This window comes from Microtus pennsylvanicus, chromosome 3 (assembly GCF_037038515.1).
Source record: "Microtus pennsylvanicus isolate mMicPen1 chromosome 3, mMicPen1.hap1, whole genome shotgun sequence".
NCBI classification, from domain to species: Eukaryota; Metazoa; Chordata; class Mammalia; order Rodentia; family Cricetidae; genus Microtus; species Microtus pennsylvanicus.
This window is the reverse complement of record NC_134581.1, coordinates 63,967,528-63,987,315: the sequence shown is the minus strand read 5'-3', so window position 1 is coordinate 63,987,315 and position 19,788 is coordinate 63,967,528. Positions and strand designations below refer to the sequence as shown.

The following is a 19,788-nucleotide window of genomic DNA, read 5'->3' as shown; positions in this document are numbered from 1 at the left end:
CATACACTCAGAAAATGTTCACTGTATGAATGCATGATACTCAAACACACCAGAATTGAAGGATCACTTAGAAAATGAAGTCTGGGTTTGAGGTGCTTTCTTTTAGAAGCAAGACTTCTTAGTATTATAAGATTTTTATTGAGTACATACATATCTGGGAGCAGTCCAATTTGGGAATAACAAATTTTCACCATAATATAAAATATAGCTCAGACTTAATATTTCTATGCTCTGAACATCTGAATTTGTGGGCATCTTTAAATCTGTGCTTTGTAAAACATGCTGCTTTTGAGGCACATTTTATAATGCAGTTTGGGGACAATAGCTGTGACTGAAGTGTCAGTGTTTTCATATGTCCTGCTGAATGCATAGTGGTGCTCTGGAGTACTTGAGCATCTGGGAAAACTGGTTGAAGCTTGTGTTCCGGCTAACCTTTTTGTTCCATTTTTGTTTGAGTATTGTTGGTGTGTGTGTGTGTGTGTGTGTGTGTAGCGTTTGCTTAGTTTTCAATTTTTCTGATTTACACTTAGGTAAATCAGTTTGAAACCACATACAAAACAATGTAAATTAAAACTGGAGTGATGAGAGTTGTTTTATCTTCATTTGGTTATAATAGCTTAATTCTATGTAGGGGCTTGCATGTGGGAGGAGCAGTATGCCCCGAAGTGCATCTGTGTGTCAAAAATGTCTGATCTTTGTTTTCCCTAATGTAGTCCTTCCTCTTACCTGACAGCTTGCTTTCTGCTTTTTCATTTACCCATAGTTAGCTTGTTGAAAACTGGGAAAAAAATTTCCAGAATAAGCAATATATAAACTTTAAATACTGTGCCATCATGGTTAATATTTTGATGAAATCTCATTCAGTCCCCCATCCCAAGTGGGATATAAATCATCCTTTTTTAGCAGACTGACTGGTTTTAGTTTTGCAGATAGACTACATAAGATTATTCCCTTGCTGCTGCTTCTGACATTCTTCACAGGGCCTCATGTACTTGTTTGCTAATGTGTACTTGTCTTTAGGTTTCAGCTTATAAATCACCTCTTTGATTTCCCTTGCTTTGACAGAGAAAGTGATGCTGTTTCCATGTGCTGTTATGACTTTCGGTCATTGTTTTACACCCATTGTGTTAGGAGTTATACTAGATAAGAGCAGTTTCTGTGCAGTTACGATTTTAACTTGTTATTGAATCTTCACCACCTGTGTTGGTTGTGCTGTGTTGTATCTTAGCACGTACTTACAAAATGGCTACGTGAATACTATGGTAATATAATTATTATCACTGATCATTCCCTATAGAATTATTTATGGCAAGGGTACAGAATTTGAGTTTTTTTTTTTCTGTTTTAAATTTGAATCATATTTTAAGTGTTCATACTAATTTCTGGTACTTCATATATAATTCACTTACTGTCTTGATTTGAATATGGATGATCTGTTGTTAAGAAGTTTTGACTTCTTACCTATTTGAAATGTATCCCTGCCTCAGGTGGAGGATGCCCTGTCCTATCTCGACCAGGTGAAGCTGCAGTTTGGTAGTCAGCCTCAGGTCTACAATGATTTCCTTGATATCATGAAGGAATTTAAATCTCAGAGGTAAAAAATTTGTGCATTGAAGTTTGTGCTTGGCATTTTTTTTTTAAGATTTTTATTTATTATATATATAGTGCTCTGTCTGCATATATGCCTACTCGCCAGAAGAGGGCACCAGACCTCATTACAGATGGTTGTGAGCTACCTTATGGTTGCTGGGAATTGAACTCAGGAACTCAGGAAGAGCAGTCAGTAGTACTCTTAACCTCTGAGCTATCTCTCCAACCCAGCATGTGGATTTTTAGTGGGAATGTATATATACATACACATCACCCCCTTTTATAGATTATTATTTTCATTTGGGGAATGCTTTTGAGATTAGGGTCTTGCTATATGTAGTTCAGACTGGCCTTGAACTTTGGGCAGCCCTATTGCCTCAGCCTCTCAAGTGGCATGTACAGCTATGCATCACTGTATTTCGATTTCATGATGGAAATTGCAGAGTTTTTAGGCTTTTTGTTTGTTTGGCTTTTGTTTTTTCGAGACAGGGCTTCTCTGTGAAATAGTTCTGGCTGTCCTGTGTACTAGAAAATTTTAACTAAAATCTTTCTTGGTGCTTATTTCAGTCAGGGAAGTAATAGCGGTAAATTGATTTTATTTATTTATTGTTGTAAGATGCCCTGCTATTCTGGCATGACTGTGTGAGAGTAACTCACCTGAACAGTCTAGACATAAAACCCATTACAGTTCATACTGGTATATTAAAGATTGGGCCCAGCTTGGGAATTACAGAGATGTACTCTCTGTACATCTGTTTGATAGAATTGTGTGCATGAATGTATATTTTATTTAAAATTTTGACCAAACCTATAACTCTAAAGCTAAGTGTCTTTGGAATTTAAGTTCTTTGGCCTTGGTTATTATGTTTTCCTGTTTAGAGAAAATATAGAAGTTAGTTTTCCTCTAGGTTTTCTGTCAAGCCTGCCTTTTATCACTTCTCTTTCTTTGTAATTGTTTTTGTCAGCATTGATACTCCAGGTGTGATTAGCCGTGTGTCCCAGTTATTTAAAGGCCATCCTGACCTGATCATGGGCTTCAATACCTTCTTGCCTCCTGGCTACAAAATTGAGGTGCAGACTAATGACATGGTGAACGTGACAACTCCTGGCCAGGTGCATCAGATCCCCACCCATGGCATCCAGCCCCAGCCTCAACCACCACCTCCACATCCTTCTCAGCCTTCAGCCCAGTCAGCTCCAGCTCCCACTCAGCCAGCTCCTCAGCCCACACCTGCCAAAGTCAGCAAGGTGAGTCATGGGAAGACACCGCATCCCTAGACAGTACTTCTCAGACATTCCCCTGTAGTAGACTCAGATAGATATCCAAGTTACAACAGTGATGTCGTTAGAGAGGATGTTGACATCTCACCCCAATCACATGGTTCATGTTTATACTCATTAAGTCATCATGCCAGCAGACTGTAGGACTCTGCCCTCCGCTTCTGTTTAGTTAGCCTCTGAACTGGCTTTGTAGTAAGTAGTCCTTTGACACCACAGGTGGGAAGAAATGAAAGTATGTGTGTGGTTTGCTTTGTTTTTTGACTAGGGTTTTCTGTGTTGCCCAGGCTGGTCTTATAATCCTGGGCTTTGGTGGTCCTGAGTAACTGTAACTCTAGGTGTTACAAACACACCTAGCTCAGAAATGATTGTTTTTATCATGGTTAAATTAGACTCTACTTACATGATTGCCATTTTATAAACGTTGCAGAGCTGGACATGATGACATGTCTATAAATCTCAGCACTTGGAAGGTGGAGGTAGTCGGATAAGGAATTTGATGATATCCTGAGTTGTATAAAATACTGCCTCAAAAACCACAATCAAGTTGCTCCATTTGGCAGGTCAGCTGATAATCACAATAAGTGGAAGATACTCTTGATCTAGATAGAATAGTCATTAGCTACATAAGATTGGATTTTAGGTCAAGCAAATTCAGCGTTTTAGTCATATTAGCTAAATTTTATGTCTCAAGAACCAGCATGTAGCTGGTGGCTCTTGTGTCTGATGACATTTTAGAGCGCTCTATTGAACAGAGCTGGTGTAAAAACATTTCATATTGGATTATGGGCACAATTAATTGTGGTGTTATTCTTGACATTAAAAATCTGTGTAGGATGAGTTTTTCTTTTCAATTTGCACCTGTTAAGCTAGTGAGCTTAAAATTTGCTTGTGAAAAATTTATAATTAGAAATAGCTTCTTATTTGAGGTTGTGTTTAGAAAATTTGATGTTGAGATAGTGTCAGAATGTTAAAAGTCTGTTATCTATCATTTGAATTGAACCAAAATGGCTTGGCTTAATTGATCAGTACTTAATGGCTTAGATGAGTTAAAAAAAAAAAAAGATATGGGTTGATCAAATACCTTGATTTTTTTTTTTTTTTTTTTTTTTTGTTTTTGTTTTTGTTTTGGGTTTTTGGTTTGAATTTTCTTCCCTAGTGTCAAACCACCTATGCTCTTGAGGAAAATAAAGACTTTTTTCTTTTTAGCCTTCCCAACTACAAGCACATACTCCAGCCAGTCAGCAGACTCCCCCACTCCCACCATATGCATCCCCACGTTCTCCACCGGTCCAGCCTCACACACCAGTGACAATCTCCTTGGGAACGGCCCCATCTTTGCAGAACAATCAACCTGTGGAGTTTAATCATGCCATCAACTATGTTAATAAGATCAAGAACAGATTCCAGGGCCAACCAGACATCTACAAAGCATTCTTGGAGATTTTGCACACATACCAGGTAAGGGGGTTACTCATTTATCCCCCTTTAAGCAGGTCTTATACTCTTAGACTCTGATCCTCTTCCCTCAGCCTTCTAAGCAGATGGGATGTTGGTTGTTGCCAGCACACCTAGCTCAGAAATGGTTGTTTTTGTTGTGGTCAAATTAGACTCATACATGTCTGTCAGTCTCCGAGTATTTATCTAGTCTGAGGAGAGCTAGAATATCCATTATGCCCAATAGTTCTTACTGGGAATATCACCTGATTAGAACTGTAATGGTGTTTAGGAAGTCATTTGTACTCACCTGCTTTGCTCGTTCTGCAGCATCTTGTCAGGATTTTTAAGGTCACTAGCTTGTTAAGAGGATGCTTTTTTCATGGTGCAAGTCTCTGAGGGTAATTTGTATATCATGATTAATTTACAAGAGAACATGGACAAGATTTTCTAATGTCTTGTGTTTTATCAGTTTAATTGACAGCATTTATATGTTCTTAGTTTTATAAAGACCCGTCTTTCAGCATCTTTTTCAAAGGCTGCAATCAAAATAGTAATTAAATACTTTCTTTAATGTAACTTAAGTAGATAACATAATTTAGACATATCACATATTTCAGAAAACAATTGTTCCGTGTGTGGTGTAGGATTCAGAGCAGTATGTATCATCTGTCTCTTTTGTCATTCTTCAGAAAGAACAGCGGAATGCCAAGGAAGCTGGAGGAAACTACACTCCAGCTTTGACTGAGCAGGAGGTGTATGCCCAGGTGGCACGTCTCTTCAAAAACCAGGAGGATCTGCTTTCTGAGTTTGGACAGTTCTTGCCAGATGCCAACAGCTCGGTGGTAGGTCTCATTTAGACAAACTATATTATTTAAGATTGTCACCATAAGTTTGAAAGCTATAGTTAGAGTGGACTTTTTTAGATGACGCTTTGATCAGATTATTAATTTCTCATATGTCTTAATCAGCTTTTAAGCAAAACAACTGCTGAGAAGGTTGATTCGGTGAGAAATGACCATGGGGGTACTGTGAAGAAGCCCCAACTGAACAACAAGCCACAGAGGCCCAATCAGAATGGCTGCCAGATCCGCAGACACTCTGGGACAGGAGCCACGCCACCAGTGAAGGTGAGAGTACACAGTAAGGTGCTCGGAACCTGTATATCCAGAGCAAGTACTATAGGTCACAGAATTTCCCTACAGAGCTTTTTAGCAGCTTTGCAAAAGGTAGGTAGGAAGAACCACTCACTGTGTGGATTAGTGTGGTTTTTGTTATTTTTTTTTTTCAGTCTTTGCATTTTTCCTATATTATCTCTTTTTTGCTGTGAGCCTCCTACTCTTTTTTTTTTTAAACCAAGATTTACTAATTCTTCTCATGATCAAATGTGTTAAACTTGCCTTGTGTTGCAGGAAGAAGATTGATAAAATTGATAAATTGATAAACCATAAATAAGTAAATTGTGTCTGAGGAAGCTCAACTCTTTTGAGCATAGTGCCCCTGTAATGGCAGAGGCTTTGTTCAATCACTTTGACTAGGGGTCTGTCCTTTCCTTGGTTCTTTTTGGGTTGACAGATCTTACCTGTTTTATCTTAGTTTTCCAGGAAAGCAATTTGGGCCGTGCTAGAGGGAAATCTTAACCTCCTGTTAGTAACTTCTTACAGTAACTGTCAATAGAAAACGTAGCTTGTTCTCTTTGATTTAGGTGTGTTGGTGATAAAAAAGGAAGCTGTATGTATTCAGTGTTGAATTTCTCTAGGAATTCTAAAGTGTGATATGGAGTAGAGGTGTCTGTCCTAGAACTAGCTCTTGTAGACCAGGCTGGCCTCGAACTCACAGAGATCCACCTGGTTCTGCCTCCCAAGTGCTGGGATTAAAGGCGTGTGCCACCACCGCCTGGCTCAAACATCAGTTTTCAAGTAGAACCTTTTCTTTTTCATTTGTCCCCCAAATAGTCTATTAACATTAGTATCAGAATATAATAAAACATAAATAACTTCAAAACTTCCCACAGTCCTTACAAATTTAAACACATTAAAAGCTCAGTCTCAGCCCAGTTATTGTAGTGCACTCCTTTAATCCCAGCACTCACGAGGCAGAGGCAAACAGATTTCCAAGTTCGAGGCCAGCCTGGTCTACATAGCTAGTGCCAGGATAGGCTCCAAAACTACAGAGAAACCCTGTCTCCACCTCTCCCCCACCCCAAAAAAAGTAGTCTCTTTCAAATAGCCAGTATTTTAAAAATCTGAACTCTCCTTAAAAGTTTAGAGTCTCTCCATTATGGGCTCCTGTAAAATCAAAAATGAGCTAACTACTTTCTTTAAGTGGGAAGGACCAGGGCACAGCCTCAGTCTGATTAAAGTAAAACCAAACCCGAGCTGTTTAAAGAACTGTGTCCAATGTCTGGGATCCTCTTCTAGTCTTCTCTGCTCCTCCAAAGTGTCTGGTTCACTTTTCTGACTCCAACCGCTGCAGCAGACAGATTGTCATCGAAGCTCAGGCTGGTTCTACTCCACTGCTGGTGTTCTTAGCAGTCCTCCTAATGGTACTCACATCTCTAGAATGCTCGGTTCTTATAATGTAGCTAGGCTGCCCTTTCACCAGTAGCCTCTCCTAGGCTTTTTGTGCTGCTAAGCCTCAGGTTCTCTATGTGACCCCTCTAATCTTAGGGCTTTAGTTGCTACTCAGCTGCCCCTTCATGTAGCCTCTCCCTGTGTCAAGCCTCAGCTGTTCTCTTATGCTTTCCAGTAACACCTGGAAGACTTTGACACATGACCAAATTTGACTTCCACTTCAAGGTGTGACCTTGGCTGCCTCTAGCAGCAGCTTTACCACCTCAGTGAGGCTGGTCTCTTAATTGCTGTCAGTTTGTCTCCAGCTGACCAGCCTTAGTCGTCAGTAACGCAGAGGTTTCACTTGAATGTGCATCTGCCCACTCACTCTCACAGGCGCTCGCTCTCTTCTCTGTCTCTGTCTCTCTCGTTTTTTTTAAACAAGGTTTCTCTGTGTAGCCCTGTCCTGAACCACAAAGTCTTAATTAAGGACAGCAGATAGCTCCAATAGAGTCTTTGAACTTAACCTCTGAACTTCACAAACCAGGCTTAAGTTATGGTTTCGAATATTCAGGATTTTCTGAAGGTAACAGAGGCAGGAGTATCCTAAGATTAAAGCCAGCACAATTTAATTCTAAACATTGGTCACATTAATTCTAAACATTGGTCACAAGCGGAAACGTCTGTGAGCAGAGTGATCTAAAAGCCTTTGATGGAAAGAAACTGTCAAGAAAACTAAAGTAGAAGAAAAGGTTATGATAGAAATTTGTGGCTGAATTCTCATTTGTTCATGTTATTAGTAGTAGAGCTATTCTAGCAAAATTAAAGAAAATCACTCTGTGTTTGTTTTTGTTTTATTTCTTCTTCTTTTTTAATTCCAGAAAAAACCCAAACTGCTTAGTCTAAAGGAATCTTCAATGGCAGATGCCAGCAAGCATGGTGTTGGAACAGAATCATTATTTTTTGATAAGGTAAGTAATGGGTAACATTTGATAGTAGTTGTTAAGGACGATCATCTGATCTCCAAGGATTTGTTTAAAATATGTCAACTGATGAGGATTTTTTGGTATTGTTTAATTAAAGAATTAAATATTGTATTTAATTCTTTGATTTTGTTTTATTTGGAGACAGAATTTTTTCTATATGTAACTTAAGTTGGCCTTAAGCTCACCTTGTAGCCTAGGCCTTCAGTTCCTGATCCTTCTTTGGCCACCCAAGTGCCACCACATAATAGCCCACCTGTTCTTTTTTTATTTTTTATTTATACACACACTTTTTTTTTTTTTAAAGTGAGGATCTTAACTACATCTCACTATGTAGTCTTAGCTGGCCTGGGATTTACTGTGTAAAACAGACTGACCTCAGATTCATAGAATTATGTCTGCCTTTGCTTCCCTAGTGCTAGGAAACAAGGGTATATGCCCCCATGCCCTGTTTTCCTAGACTGGTTATGGAGCTCAGAGGCTCAGACACACACACTAGGCATGTTCTCAGCAGTTGAGCTGCAGTGCTTTAAGTGACTTGTAATCTAGTTATTCTTCCACTGCCTGGTGGTACAGGAGTGAGAATTCTCTTACATCATCACCCAGATTTGCCTCAAACTTGCTCTGAAACCAGGGATGAGTTTTAACTACTATTCTTCTTCCTCTGCTTCCTAAATAGGCTATAGGCACACACTACTATGCTTAGCTTGAGAACTCTTGACTACTTGAATGTTTTCAAAGATCTTAAGTGTTTTTATGCAGTAGCTAGAGTTGAAGTTTCTGGTGGACACCATGAATTTTATTTTAGTTTGACTATTTCTGTATTTGATTCTGTCCTTAGAGCGAGCTGATGATTAGCAAGCAGTTTCCATCAGTAAAGTGGGCAGTTGACAGGCTTCTCACAGGACCTCTGGGTGTTGGCAAAAAACAAATTATTTAATGGTTGCATTAATGATAGTTCTAGATAGTTGTCTGTCTCTGTGTCTTCAGGAGCTCTCCTGATGAAGGATAATGGTATTAGTAGTACATTTTTTGTAGATATGTGTATGTATACATACATAGATATATACAATTAAAAGTATGTTTATAGTAACTATCTCAAAGTTTCTTTTTAATTCACTGGAAAAAGAAATGGTTAACGAATGACAAAAGATTTACTGTGCATTTATCATTTAGGTTGAGTGACTATCATTAGGGCCTGTTGGACAGTTTAAAAGCTAATACATTAAAAGGAAATGAATGGCATACACTACAAAAAGTGCAGTCTTCTTTCATCTGTAACATTAAAAATTCATATTTCAGAAGTTGGGTGTAGTGGTGCACACTCAATCCTAGCACCTGACAGACAGAGGCAGGAGACGTGCCACAAATTGTCAGCCAGCCTGGGCTATGCAGTGAAATCTTGCCTCAAAAAATAATTTTTTAGGGGCTGGAGAGATGGCTCAGAGGTTAAGGGCGCTCACTGTTCTTCCAGAGGTTCTGAGTTCAATTCCCAGCAACCACATGATGGCTCACAACCATCTGTAATAAGATCTGGTGCCCTCTTCTGGCCTGCAGAACACATGCAAGTAGAATGCTGTATACATAATTAATAAATAAATCTTTAAAAAAAATTATTTTTTAGTAAAAAGCCTTTCCTATCAAGGTTGTGCATCTGTGAATTCCAGTCTGTTCTGTGTAGTGCCTGTTTTGTGCCTCCTGCTACAAAGGAGGAGGAATCTGAACAGACAAGTGTGTTGGCAAGTCCTAGGCATGCAGATCCAGAGTGCTAACTACCGGCTTTTAAAACTAACACTCCAGACTTACTACCTCATTTGGTAGTTTTACATTTTTTGTAAGCTGCTAAATATTTTAATTTTAGAGGCTTTTAAAATGTTAGTTTTCAATTCTGTAAGTAGGATAATAGCCTAATATGTGTATGTGTGTGGGGGAGGGTTGCGTGTGCAATCAAAACATAAATGTCTGTCCTCATCTTTCACCTTACTTTGAGGCAGGGTCTTTTGCTGAGCACCATTGACAGCTTAAGGTAGCTGGCCCTGGAGTTCTAGGGAATCTCCTGTCTGCCTCCTGTAGGTGTGCTGGGATTACAGATCGTACACTGCTGCGTCTGGCTTTATGTGGTCTGCAGATCCCAGTTCTCTCCTCAAACTTGCATTCCAGGTGCTTTATTCATTGAACCATCTCAGTTCCTTGTTTGTTTGAGGTGTGTGTATACACTTTTTCATGTGTGAGTCTGTTTATACGCATGTGTGCATATCTGTGTGTGGAGGTCAGAGGTCAGTGTTAGGTATTGTCTTCAGTTGCATCTCTACCTTATTTTTTGAGACAAGGACTCATCGAACCTAGAGCTCACTAATTGGCTACACTGGATTGTCTGCAAGCCTTGGGGATCTTCCTGTCTCTAATTCTCCATAGCTGGGATTACAGTTTTGTACTGCTTTGCCTGATGTTTTATGTGGGTGCTGGGAATACAAACTCTGGTCCTCTGCTCATGGAAAAATCCCTTAGCCATTTGATCCATATTCTCAGGCTTTTTTTGTTGTTGCTTTTAAGATTTAATTATTAGGTGTATATATGTGCCTTTATGAACTCCTCTATGCCACACATGTATAGGTGGTTATGAACTACCTCATGTTTGTTGGCACCCAACCCTGGGTCCTCTGCAAGAATGGGAAGAGCACTTTTAACCATTAAGCCATCTTTCTAGCCCCCTCAGCTCATTTTTGGTTTTTGAAGCGAGATCTTGTTGCACCTGTGGCTGGCCTCAGGAGCAGATTGGTCTTGAAATTGTTCCTGCTGCCCCACCTCAAGAATGCTGAGATTCTACACATTGAGGAGGAAGAGTATCCAGAATTTATAGGCTATCCTTGGCTATATATAGCAAGTTTAGTGGTCTGCCTCTGCTATATGACATCATGCCTGAAACAAAATCAAAAAAAATTTATTAACAAGAATATGAAAACAGTATTAATAAAAATTCCTGTAAATATCTGTTAGGACGGGCTACCGAAGCTTTGTAACTGTCATGGTCTGGAGTAGCAAACATTTGAGAAGGTATTGTGCATGATCTCATGATTTAATTATAGAAAATTCTAAACACATGTAAAATTAAAGAGACTAGTGAAACGACCCCTTGTGTTCTTACCATCCAGTGTCAGTGGTTCACATGTATTCCTATCGATTTTAGGCTGTTTAGAGACATATTACAGTGTCTTTTTTTTTTTAGGGTGATTTTTCTGATTGTATCTAAACAAAGTAACATTGATTCCTTTGTAAATATCAGATTAAATTTACCCTATTAAAAAAATTGATGACCCTGATTCTACTTGTAATTATTTTTCTTTTGATTGTTTCTGTAAGGTCCGAAAGGCTCTTCGGAGTGCAGAGGCCTATGAAAACTTTCTGCGCTGTCTGGTTATCTTTAACCAGGAGGTGATCTCCCGGGCTGAGCTTGTACAGCTGGTCTCTCCTTTTCTGGGGTAAGTGAGGTGAACAGCCTAGCACTTCTGATATGACAGTACAGAGACTGTGAAGGCATGTAATAGACAAAGGTATTTGAGTTGCCACAAAGGACAGTGCCAGAAGGGGCCTCATGTCTTCTAACTTTCAGGATGTGTGTGGTGGCACAGGCCTTTAATTCCAGCACCAGGGAGGCAGAGGAAGTTGAGTTAGACAGAGAGATCCTGTCTCAAAAACAAAGAGAAGAAATGTGTTGACAGCGTATCAGCTAATGATGCAACAGTCATGGTCTCTCGATTGTCTGACCAGCACTAGATGTTTATAGACACTGATCACCCAGGCTTTAGAATCTTGATTATATTTGCTGTCCTGAGGATTATATGAACAGTGAAGCAGTATTGAGCCAAAGAATGGCTTCTTAGTTTCTTACTGTCTTGTTGGAGAGCATTATTATATAAGGAAAGTGGAACCTAACTAACTAAAGGATGCTTCTCAGGGAGAAAATAATTGTCTCTGGTAGCAATTGTGATGTTGTTCCTCATAACCGCATCCTGCTTCAAATTGCTTACCAGTTTTTTGTTTGGTTCTTCAGGAAATTCCCTGAATTGTTTAATTGGTTTAAAAACTTTCTGGGCTATAAGGAGTCTGTACATCTGGAAAGTTTTCCCAAGGAACGAGCTACAGAAGGCATTGCCATGGAGATCGACTATGCCTCTTGTAAAAGATTGGGCTCTAGCTACCGAGCCCTACCAAAAAGTTACCAGCAGCCCAAGTGTACAGGACGGACTCCTTTGTGTAAAGAGGTAAGGGTCAGCATTGGATCTTCAGATTCTTCAAAAGAGCGTAATGATAGTACCAGGGTCAGAGTTTTGTAAGTTTTCATTTATTTGGTTGATAAGTGTATAAGCATGACAGCTGTGGGTTTCTCCTACCATGTGGGTTTCCAGGTTCAGACACAGGTGGTCTGATCTGATGACAAGTGCTCTTATTTATCTGCTAACCCTGTTACAAGAAAGGCCAGCATTTATATGAATTGTGAAAGCATGTACCTTCTCTTTTTTTCAAAAGAAAACTTTTAATCAGAACTTTCTTTTTTCTTTTATCAACTAGGTGTCTTAGCTTGGTTTCTATTGCTCTAATGTAACACCATGACTTGGGGGCAAAACTGTCTGGCTTGTGCTTCCCACATCACTGTTCATCACTGAAAGAAATCAGGCGAGAACTCAGACAGGGCTGGAGGCAGGAGCTAATGCAGAGGCCATGGGAGGGGTGCTGCTTACTGGCTTGTTCTCATGTCTTACTCACCTGCTTTCTTGTAGAACTAAGGCCAGCAGTCTAGGGATGGAACCATCCATAATGGGCTGGGCCCTTCTTCATCAATCTTTAGTTAAGAAAATAACTTACAGGTTTGCATATAGCCAGGTTTTACTCCTCTTATGAAGGTATTTTCTCTCAACTGAGGTTCCCCACCTTTCTGATAACTCTAGCTTGTGTCAAATCGACATAAAGCTAGCCTGTGTTTTTTCCTCTCTGTAGCATTGTCTTTTTATTGAGAGTGCTTAATTACCAGTAAATTTTTACAAGCTTTTCTGCCTCCTCTTTTTCTATCCAAAGGTTTTAAATGATACCTGGGTTTCCTTCCCATCGTGGTCTGAAGACTCCACTTTTGTTAGTTCCAAGAAAACTCAGTATGAAGAACATATTTATCGTTGTGAAGATGAACGATTTGAGGTATCCTCCTTTGTGATTTGAAATTTGGGGAACAAGGAAGATATAAATGAAGGGGTATTTAAATACTGTGTATGAATTAACTAAAAAAGATGGGTCTAGAGAGATGGCTTAGTGCTTAAGAACACTGGCTGATCTTCAGGAAGATCTGGGTTCAATCCCCAGCACCCACATGGCAGCTTACAACTGTCTGTAACTCCAGTTCCAGGGGATCTGACACCTTCACACTAATGCACATAAAATAAACTGAAATAAATTATTTTAAAAAAAGATTAAAGAATTAACCCTAGTGGTACATGCCGGTAAGACTTAAATCGTAAAGGTAGTCACTGGGATGGGTAGATCTAGAATGAATGAATTGGCTAGCAGAGATTCCTATTGTAGGAAAAGAATTTCTGAAACTAGGCTCAAAAAACATCTCCATTATCAGATGACATTTACTAATACCACACTGAAAGGAGTTAATTGTGTTTTGCATGTGTGTATCTGACTTAGTATATTTATTACACTGTGTTGACTGGGCCTGCTTCTTCAGATCAGTGGGAGAGAGCTCATTCCCTCTGCAGAGCAATCATGCTGTCTCCCCGGTGACTGGTGGTTGTCATCTTTCCCCCATCTTAGTTACATTCCTATCACTGTGATAAAATGCCATAACTGAGACAACCTGTAAGAGTTTGACTTGGTTTAAATCTTCAGAGGGTAAGAGTCCATGTGGTGGAGGGAAGCAACAACTGAGAGCTCTCATATTGGTCCTGAGCCATATCCAGGAGGCAGAGAGAATGCACTGAGAATCATATTAGTCTTTTGAAACCTAAAGGCTCACCTCCTAGTGATATACCTCCTCCAATAACACTGCACCTCCTTATTTTTCCTAGACAGTTTTAGAACTAAGGATTAACTGTTTAAATATATGAGCCTATTGGGGCTATCTTCATTCAAACCACCCCAGCCCTGGAATTAATGACCTAATTAGTCATTTCAGAAAACTAAATTGTATTGTTAATTTCTATGGGAAGTTTCATTCATTCAATCATTCATTTTTCAACAGGGTTTCTCTGTAGCCCTGGCTATCCTAGAACTCTCTCTGTATACCAGTCTGGCCTTGAACTCAGATCTACCTGCCTCTGCCTCCTGGGTACCTGGCTTCTATGGGAAGGTTTTTTTTTTCCTGTTTTTTAAAAAGTTTTATTTATTATGTATACAGTGTTCTGATTGCATGTATGTCTGTAGCCAGAAGAGGGCACCAGATTTCATAACAGATTGTTGTAAGCCACCATGTGGTTGCTGGGAATTGAACTCAGGACCTTTGAAAGAGCAGGCATTGCTCTTAACCCGTGAGCTATCTCTCCAGCCTCTATGGTATGTTTTTAATCAACTGAAAATCATTTTTAAGCAAGGGCAATGGAGTATAGCTATAATCCCTGGGAAAGGGAAGGCAGAAGGATTTAAGAATTTATGGTCATCCTCACCTGCATGGACAGTTGAATGCCAGTCTGGGTTACATGCTAACCTGTTTCAAAAGGAAAGGATAATCCTGAATTTGTTGCTATTGGATGTGAAGCAGTAACTTAATATTTAAATCTTTTAGACATATTTAATACCCCCAAACTTGTTAATCTCATAACTGTCTTTTGGGATTGTTTTCTTATACATTAGACCAGATATAGTGGCTCACATTTGTAATCCCAGCCTTTAAGTAGCAGAGGCAAGAACTTGCCATATGTTGAAGGCCCTTCTAGTCTATATTGCAAGTTCCAGGTCATCCATTGTAAGGCCTTGTCTCAGTACAAACAAAAGTGTAAGGAAATATATCAGTAGAATAGACTTCTCTTAGGTCCCACTGGCCTGTGGTCAGCAGTGCTAAACAGTGTGTGGAAGTTGTGATAGGTGTGATGACTGTTGATCACTTCATGTGCTTCTAGAAGACAGCTTTATGAAAGTAGTAGGTGCCATTGTTCACATGTTACTATAGCGAGTCTTACGTGGCTTGTATAGAAACCATGACTTCAGTCTCAAGGGATTTGACACTCTCCTTATTCTCCCAGCTCTGCTATGTTATGGTTTTGGCCTGAGCACCCTCTTCTGTTCTGTTCTTTTGTTTTGTTTTAAGCTTGATGTAGTTTTAGAGACCAATCTTGCAACAATCCGGGTTCTGGAAGCAATACAGAAAAAGCTTTCACGCTTGTCTGCTGAGGAACAAGCCAAATTTCGCTTGGATAACACCCTTGGGGGCACCTCAGAAATCATCCATCGGAAAGCACTCCAGAGGATATATGCCGATAAAGCCGCTGATATCATCGATGGTCTGAGGAAGAATCCCTCCATTGCCGTTCCAATTGTTCTTAAAAGGCATGTATCTTCCGGCTTTTGTGTGTCTTCTGAGAGGTTCAGTATCCTATTAGAGTTTCAGTTTTCTTCCTTGGTTGTTTTACTTTGGGGACAGAGTAGAATGGTGGAACTTGGTTAAGGGTTTTAATTCCAGATGGAATAAATGTTGACAGGGAACGGATGAGGATGAGAGATGCACCTCAGTGACAGGTGTTTGCGTAACACCCATAAGTCCCTGAGTTGTTTCCTGTGCCAGAGAGAGAGTGAGTTAGTGTATGACAGTGTGCTTTGATTTTATATTTGAGGGTTATGTTTTAGTTTTTGTTTCTCAGTAGAGGAGATTGAATTTAGGACCATTTGTGTAATATGCTTGGTAAACAAATGTTTTACCATATCCCAATCTGTGTGTGCGTCTGTGTCTGTATCTGTATGTACTTAAGAACTTTGTTTTGGAATAACATCTCACTATATTGTCCAGACTGGCTTTGAACTTGCAAACTTCCCCCTTCACCAAATGCCCTCTTTGGGACTTTGGATTTCATTAGCTCAGTAAGCATTCTGAGTCATGACGTAGAAGCAACTTTTCAAGAAGATTTTTCGGAGCCATATGTGGCTCATGCTTATAGTCCTCATGCTAGGGAGGAAGAAGTTTGCTGTAAATTTGAATTTGATGTTAACTTGGTCTACATTGTCAATTTCAAATCATGCAATGCTTCAAAGTGAGTCCTTGTCTCAGAAACTTCTCCATGCTCCCTCATGGAGACCTCATTGATGTTACCTTTTTTTTTTTCTTTTTTCCTAGACAGGGTTTCTCTGTGTATCCTTGGCTGTCCTGGAACTTTTGTAGGCTAGGCTGGCCTTGAACTCACAAAGATCTGCCTGCCTCTGCCTCCCAAGGTCTGGAATTAAAGGCATCTGCCACCACACCCAACTTTCACTCAACTTTCTCAATACTCAGGGTAGGAAGCCAGATGTGGGTTCTCGTTCCTATAATATCATAAATGAGGAGGTGGAAGACAGAATTACTTTAAGTTTGACCATTTGTGTGGTCTGTATAGCATGTTCTAGGCCAAAACTTCACAGTAAGACTTATCTAGAAAAACAAAATCGCCCCACTTTCCAAAAAACCTCATTTACGTAATACCAAGGATATTATCTCTAGTATCAACCATTGATCAGAATTTGCATAGGTTCGAGTTTACATCAAATAATATAAGCCTGGCATATTTCCCATTCCTACACCCTCTAAATTCTCAATTATTATTTACATTTTTCCCACCCTGCTAAGGTTGAAGATGAAAGAGGAAGAATGGCGAGAAGCTCAGAGAGGCTTTAACAAGGTGTGGCGAGAGCAAAATGAGAAGTACTACTTGAAGTCTTTGGATCACCAGGGCATTAACTTCAAACAGAATGACACCAAGGTCCTGAGGTCTAAGAGCCTACTTAATGAGATTGAGAGCATCTATGATGAGGTAAGCTGGGTGAGCTACATCTCCGTCAGCTTTGGTCTCTGTGTTCAGCCTGGCTTTCACTCTCCAGTCACTGAGAGCTGCTGATTCTTTCTTCTTGAGTAGAGTCCGTCATAACTTTTGATTCCTAGTCTACATCTTAGACCTAAGACTGGTTGTTACACTTAGTCCTTCCTCTAGTTTCTTAATTTATCATTCTGGTTTCAGTTTATACCTTTGGTCCCCTTCCCCCCACTTCTCCCAACAAATATCTTGTGTCTGTGGAAACCCTCTTATCTACCTCAGTTTAAAAAGTGTTGGCAATCCCTGTTACTCTGCACACTTACCGGGAGTGTAAATAGTACTAGGAGCCAAGAATCGGGTAATAGAAGTTGACCTGTCTCAGGAGGTAGGAGGCTTTCTAAAAGTGAATCTGAGTTTCATAGAATAAAAATAGTAAGTGAACTTTTTCACTTAATTGTCTATGTTTGACCATGTTAACCTCCATGTGACAAACTCCACCCTAATATTTTTATATCACTCATAAGTGCTAATCTAAAATTTTAAAGACTGTTCTTTTAAGTCTTCAATATCTGAAGGTACCAATCTTTTTTTATCAAGCCACAATGACCATAGTACCCATGAATATTTGGAAGAGAGATAAAAATTAAGCTAAGTTCCTGTATTTCAGATTGGGTAGCCACTATTACGTATCTGTCTCTCTGTTTTGAGATGGGAATCTCACTGGATAAGCCCAAACTGCTTAGCATGTTCACTTTTTCTGTCATAGCCATCCAGAGGCTGGAGTTACAGGCAGTGCCAGTGTGCCTAGTTCTCACTATGGTTCATAATATAATGTGCTGCTGGTGCAGTCTTTTTTGTTTGTTTGTTTTTGTTTTTCAAGACAGAGTTTCTTTGTATAGCCCTGGTGATCCTAGAACTTGGTTCTTAGCTTTTTAGACCAGGCTGATCTTGCTTAGATTCTCCTGAGTGCTGGGATTAAAGGTGTGCTCCACCACCGCCTGGCATTGCTGATACAGTCTTGTAAGCTTGTTGCTGTATACATGTCACAATGGTTTTGTGTCTATTCCTCCAGAGACAAGAACAGGCTACAGAAGAGAATGCTGGCGTACCTGTTGGCCCACACCTTTCCCTTGCCTATGAAGACAAGCAGATACTAGAAGATGCTGCTGCTCTGATCATCCATCATGTGAAGAGGCAGACAGGCATTCAGAAAGAGGACAAGTACAAAATCAAGCAAATTATGCATCATTTCATTCCCGATCTACTGTTTGCTCAGAGAGGTGATCTCTCAGATGTAGAAGAAGAAGAAGAGGAAGAAATGGATGTGGACGAAGCCACAGGGGCACCTAAGAAGCACAATGGTGTTGGGGGCAGTCCCCCTAAGTCCAAGTTGTTATTTAGTAACACAGCAGCTCAGAAGTTAAGAGGGATGGATGAAGTATATAACCTCTTCTATGTTAATAATAACTGGTATATCTTTATGCGACTGCATCAGATTCTCTGCTTGAGGCTGCTACGGATTTGTTCTCAAGCTGAGCGACAAATTGAAGAAGAAAACCGCGAGAGAGAGTGGGAACGGGAGGTGCTAGGCATAAAGCGAGACAAGAGTGATAGCCCTGCCATACAGCTGCGACTCAAAGAGCCTAGTGAGTGCTTAGACTGTTGGCTTTCAGAATGTATGTAGGTTGGATGACTGGCTTCAAGGCCTCATGAAATTTGCAGTTGCTTTTGTTTGGTACTAGGGTTTATATCATACCTCTGCAACTTAATTGGTTGTGTAACCTTCCTTAAACCCATGAACCCATAAATGAACCAATACAATGGAGGCAGTAATTGTTACTTTATGGGGTTGCTTGAGGGTTAGGGAAGGATGTATACATAGCACCTTGTGTAGTCCCCAGTTTCTGGACACATGGGTCCATTGTTAGCACTGTGGAATGTGAGGGATGGGTGATTCATTGGCAGGTTAATGAGTAGTCTTTCAGATGAGAAGAAATGTCATAGTTCATTCCATTCCATAACAATATATAAATTCCTCATTATTCATGCTTATGGCAAATAGGAAAGTTCCTAGATGTGTGTTAGCAAGCTTCTCTTTAATGGGCTTCATGGCTCATTCTGATATTTTCTAAAAAAGAATTGGGACTCTAAATGGTGTGAGACAGCAGAGGAATAAAGAAGATTAAAAAAAAAACCAAGGGCTCATTAAAGAAGCTACCATATGCCTTGTGGCATGCTGTGCTGCATGCTTCCAGATAACGGTTTCACTCTTCAGTTATGTATTTAACCTATGAGCCAGACGTCTCCTCACAGGCTTCCCTTCCATGAGCTTCATGAACTAGTAAATCGGAATCCTGGGTACAACCCTAGCTTCTTATCTTTTGAACTAATGACACCAGGAATCTCTTTGAAAAACCTTTATCTGTATTAGATCTAGCTTGAAAGTAATAATTTTGGGGCTTAAGTGTGGTGATTCTTTCTGTATTGGTAGAAATTACAAATACAGTGGCCAAATCTGGGCTTGATAACTGTCTTAGCCTGACCTAGACTGCAATAGTCTGCTCTTCAGTGATCATCCAGACCTCATCTCAGTTACAGCTGTGGCTACAAATCTATGGTTTGGACTCCACTTTATCCTACATATTTCAGAGGCTGTCTGTCTCTTTCGTGGGCTTAGAGAAAGTGATATTCTGTGATAGAACTCCAGCTAGTAGCTTGTTGTAAACAGCAATTGTTCGTTTTGCCTGTCTATAAGATCCACCCCGTTTTCCTTAAGTGGATCTTCCTTTGTTTTCCCTTACAAATTTGGTGGCCAGTTAATCAACGAGAAGAGTTCCTTTTGTGATTAACATTTTTAATGAATTTTTTTTATTGAAGTGCAACATATATGAAAAAGGACATAAGATTTTTTTGTATGAGGTGGTGCATGTGCAGTGAGAACAGGGAGTGTCTGTTAGTATT

General features: G+C 39.8%; 1 protein-coding gene across 1 annotated transcript in view; it reads left to right on the top strand.

The window, feature by feature from the left end:
• The window catches only part of Sin3a (SIN3 transcription regulator family member A), a 53,785-nt gene that overhangs the window by 16,274 nt on the left and 17,723 nt on the right, over positions 1-19,788 (top strand). Inside the window, exons 4-15 of the mRNA XM_075965808.1 lie at positions 1,488-1,594; positions 2,556-2,838; positions 4,078-4,329; positions 4,998-5,150; positions 5,277-5,435; positions 7,739-7,828; positions 11,201-11,319; positions 11,892-12,102; positions 12,914-13,030; positions 15,138-15,376; positions 16,644-16,827; positions 17,900-18,473. Coding sequence (XP_075821923.1) covers positions 1,488-1,594; positions 2,556-2,838; positions 4,078-4,329; positions 4,998-5,150; positions 5,277-5,435; positions 7,739-7,828; positions 11,201-11,319; positions 11,892-12,102; positions 12,914-13,030; positions 15,138-15,376; positions 16,644-16,827; positions 17,900-18,473 — 2,488 coding nt within the window. The remainder of the gene's footprint in view (positions 1-1,487; positions 1,595-2,555; positions 2,839-4,077; positions 4,330-4,997; positions 5,151-5,276; positions 5,436-7,738; positions 7,829-11,200; positions 11,320-11,891; positions 12,103-12,913; positions 13,031-15,137; positions 15,377-16,643; positions 16,828-17,899; positions 18,474-19,788) is intronic.